This window comes from Sinocyclocheilus grahami, unplaced genomic scaffold (assembly GCF_001515645.1).
Source record: "Sinocyclocheilus grahami isolate Dianchi unplaced genomic scaffold, SAMN03320097.WGS_v1.1 scaffold2132.1, whole genome shotgun sequence".
NCBI classification, from domain to species: domain Eukaryota; kingdom Metazoa; phylum Chordata; class Actinopteri; order Cypriniformes; family Cyprinidae; genus Sinocyclocheilus; species Sinocyclocheilus grahami.
The window spans coordinates 60100-62599 of record NW_015507311.1 but is presented as its reverse complement, the minus strand read 5'-3'; the positions used below and the strand labels follow the sequence as shown (position 1 = coordinate 62599).

Below are 2500 nucleotides of genomic sequence, written 5' to 3'. Positions count from 1 at the left end.
GATCAAACGGAATGTTCCCTTAACGTTTACATAACCAAGAAAAAAGTTTTAAAAATATTTTTAAAAACTGGACATTTGGATTGTTTGGAGAACATACAGAAATAATTCACACACACAGTCACAGTCACAGACACACTCTCTCTCACACACACACACACACACACACACAGACACACACTCTCTCACTCACACACACACGCACACACACACACACAGTCACAGACACACACACACACACTCACACACACACACTCACACAGTACCATCTCTGGGTCCCAGTCTCCCTTGCGTTGGTTCATCAGAGACGAGAGCGTGTCGATCTTCGTCACATTCCACTTTCTGACATCATCGGGTGTGGCCACGCGGGAGGTGGAGCCTAAAACCTGCAGCACCTGGTCAGACAGTCCGCCCGGATACGCCTGAGGGGCGGGACACACATGCGTCTCTATAGCAACACTGTGATTGACAGCAGGTACAGCAGTGTTCAGGTGAGTGTTTTACCTGGTTGAGTTTGTCCAGAATGATCCGCTGGTAGCTCCTGTCGTGAACTCTATCGGTCACGGCCTCCAGGTTGTCCTTCAGTGTTTGGACGCTCAGGCAGGCGTTAAACTGCGGCACGTCATACGCAAACGGAAACATGTCGCTGTACACCTGAGCCTGCAGTGTTTGACCTGCAGTACATACTGTTTCTACAGGAGACCAGAGAAAAACACACGATGAGCCTTCAACCCTGACCAACACTGACTTCAAGCTTGACATTTGATCAGTTCATTCACTGGGAATCAAACCCATGACCTTGAGGATTCATCACTGTTTGAGCTGCAGGAACACACTCATGTTGTAATGTACACTACTGTAACGTCTAAGGTCAGTAATTAACACTTTTATTCATCAAGGACGCATTAAATTGATCAAAAGTGACAGTAAAGTCACTTTATAATGTCACACAACATTTCTATTTCAAATAAATGCTGTTCTTTTGAACTTTCTATTCATCAGTGGACCCTGAGAAATAAAATGTAGCAGTTTCCACAAAAATATTGTGCAGCACGACTGTGTTCAACATTGATAATAATCAGAAATGTTTCTCGAGCAGCAGATCAGCATATTATACTGATTTCTGAAGATCATGTGACACTGAAGACTGGAGGAATGATGCTGAAAATACAGCTGCGCATCACAGACATACATTACAGTTTAACAGAGATTCACAGAGAAAACAGCTGATTTATTATGTAATAATATTTCACTGTTTTACTGTATTTTTGATCAAAGAAATCATCCTTCATGAGCAAAAGAGACTTTACATAGTGGTTCTGTGGTGTTTCATGTGTGTGGCTATTACTGAATAAACCATTAAACTCACTATATTTTACGATATAAATAAGCTTATTAAATCTGATGCATGAAGGCTTTTAAATGATCAACGTAATCAAACTTTGCTGTTAAACCTGTTTCACTCAATCTGCTCCACACCTTCTGTCGTCTGATTGAGAGTTTTATCCAATCAAAGCTCTTTTAGTGTAATTGTACAAACGTCCAGCTTCAGCTCGAGCTTCTCGTGTCTTTCTGCTGTCAAATCTTGACTGATTTTTAGCAAGTAACCGTCAGAATAACTTTGATATTGTTAGTAATATTTCAAGATGATTAGTTTTGTGTCCTCAGTATCACTTTCCATCCTGTCCTTTTGCATAATTTCTTTAAAATTACGATTTCCTGAATGACATCGCCCTCCAGGACATGACATCGTTTTGGAGGGAAACAGCAGCACTGACATCAGCATTATCAATGAATCTGTGATGTTTGAAAAGGTTAAACATTCTGTTTATTTTCTTGTGTAAATGATAAGGCTGAAGGGTTTGATGTCGACCAGAGCAGATTTATGAAAGTCTATTCTTTTATAAATGTTTCATGAGGTTCAGCAGAACATGAAGGAGCATCTTAATGTAAATGACAATGATTGGTTTTTAAATTAAGCAACAAAAGCCTGTGACTGATGTGCTTGCTCACCTGTGACTCCTGCAGGACGAGCATCTGATTGGCTCGCCGTCTGCAGCCGCGGATCAGACTCAGGACTTTACTAGTGCTGAAGCTTTGGATTCGTGAACAGGTGAAGCCCTGCAGCACCTGGAAGGACATGCTACACACACACACACACAGGTTAACATGGTCAAAACTAAAACACCTCCATTTAATCTGACTGATATCTCTCTTCACTCACTCATCTGGGTTGCTGAACTGTGCAGCGACGGTTTCAAAGATCAAAACGGCCTGAGAGGAAGAGAAATTCAACCATTTAACACATGCACTACAACACACTTGCTAACACATGCAACATGACCTTAATAACTTTGTGCAATAAATATATATTTCAATATTTTAATGTGCGGTACATACATCTCAATATACATGTCATTAATCAAGGGAAAGCAATTTGTAAACTGTATATATATATATATATATATATATATATATATATATATATATGTATATATATATA

At 40.0% G+C, this 2500-nt stretch overlaps 2 protein-coding genes across 2 annotated transcripts in view; both read right to left on the bottom strand.

The window, feature by feature from the left end:
* Nucleotides 1–873, bottom strand: part of LOC107574167 (mesothelin-like protein) — a 5458-nt gene extending 4585 nt beyond the window's left edge. Inside the window, exons 1-2 of the mRNA XM_016260630.1 lie at nt 502–873; nt 264–419 (exon numbers count right to left, since the gene is read on the bottom strand). Coding sequence (XP_016116116.1) covers nt 264–419; nt 502–759 — 414 coding nt within the window. The 5' untranslated portion in view covers nt 760–873. The remainder of the gene's footprint in view (nt 1–263; nt 420–501) is intronic.
* A 583-nt stretch (nt 874–1456) lies between these two features.
* Nucleotides 1457–2500, bottom strand: part of LOC107574164 (uncharacterized) — a 24065-nt gene continuing 23021 nt past the window's right edge. The window contains exons 59-61 of the mRNA XM_016260626.1: nt 2222–2271; nt 2011–2140; nt 1457–1486 (exon numbers count right to left, since the gene is read on the bottom strand). Of these exons, the coding sequence (XP_016116112.1) occupies nt 1457–1486; nt 2011–2140; nt 2222–2271 (210 nt within the window). The remainder of the gene's footprint in view (nt 1487–2010; nt 2141–2221; nt 2272–2500) is intronic.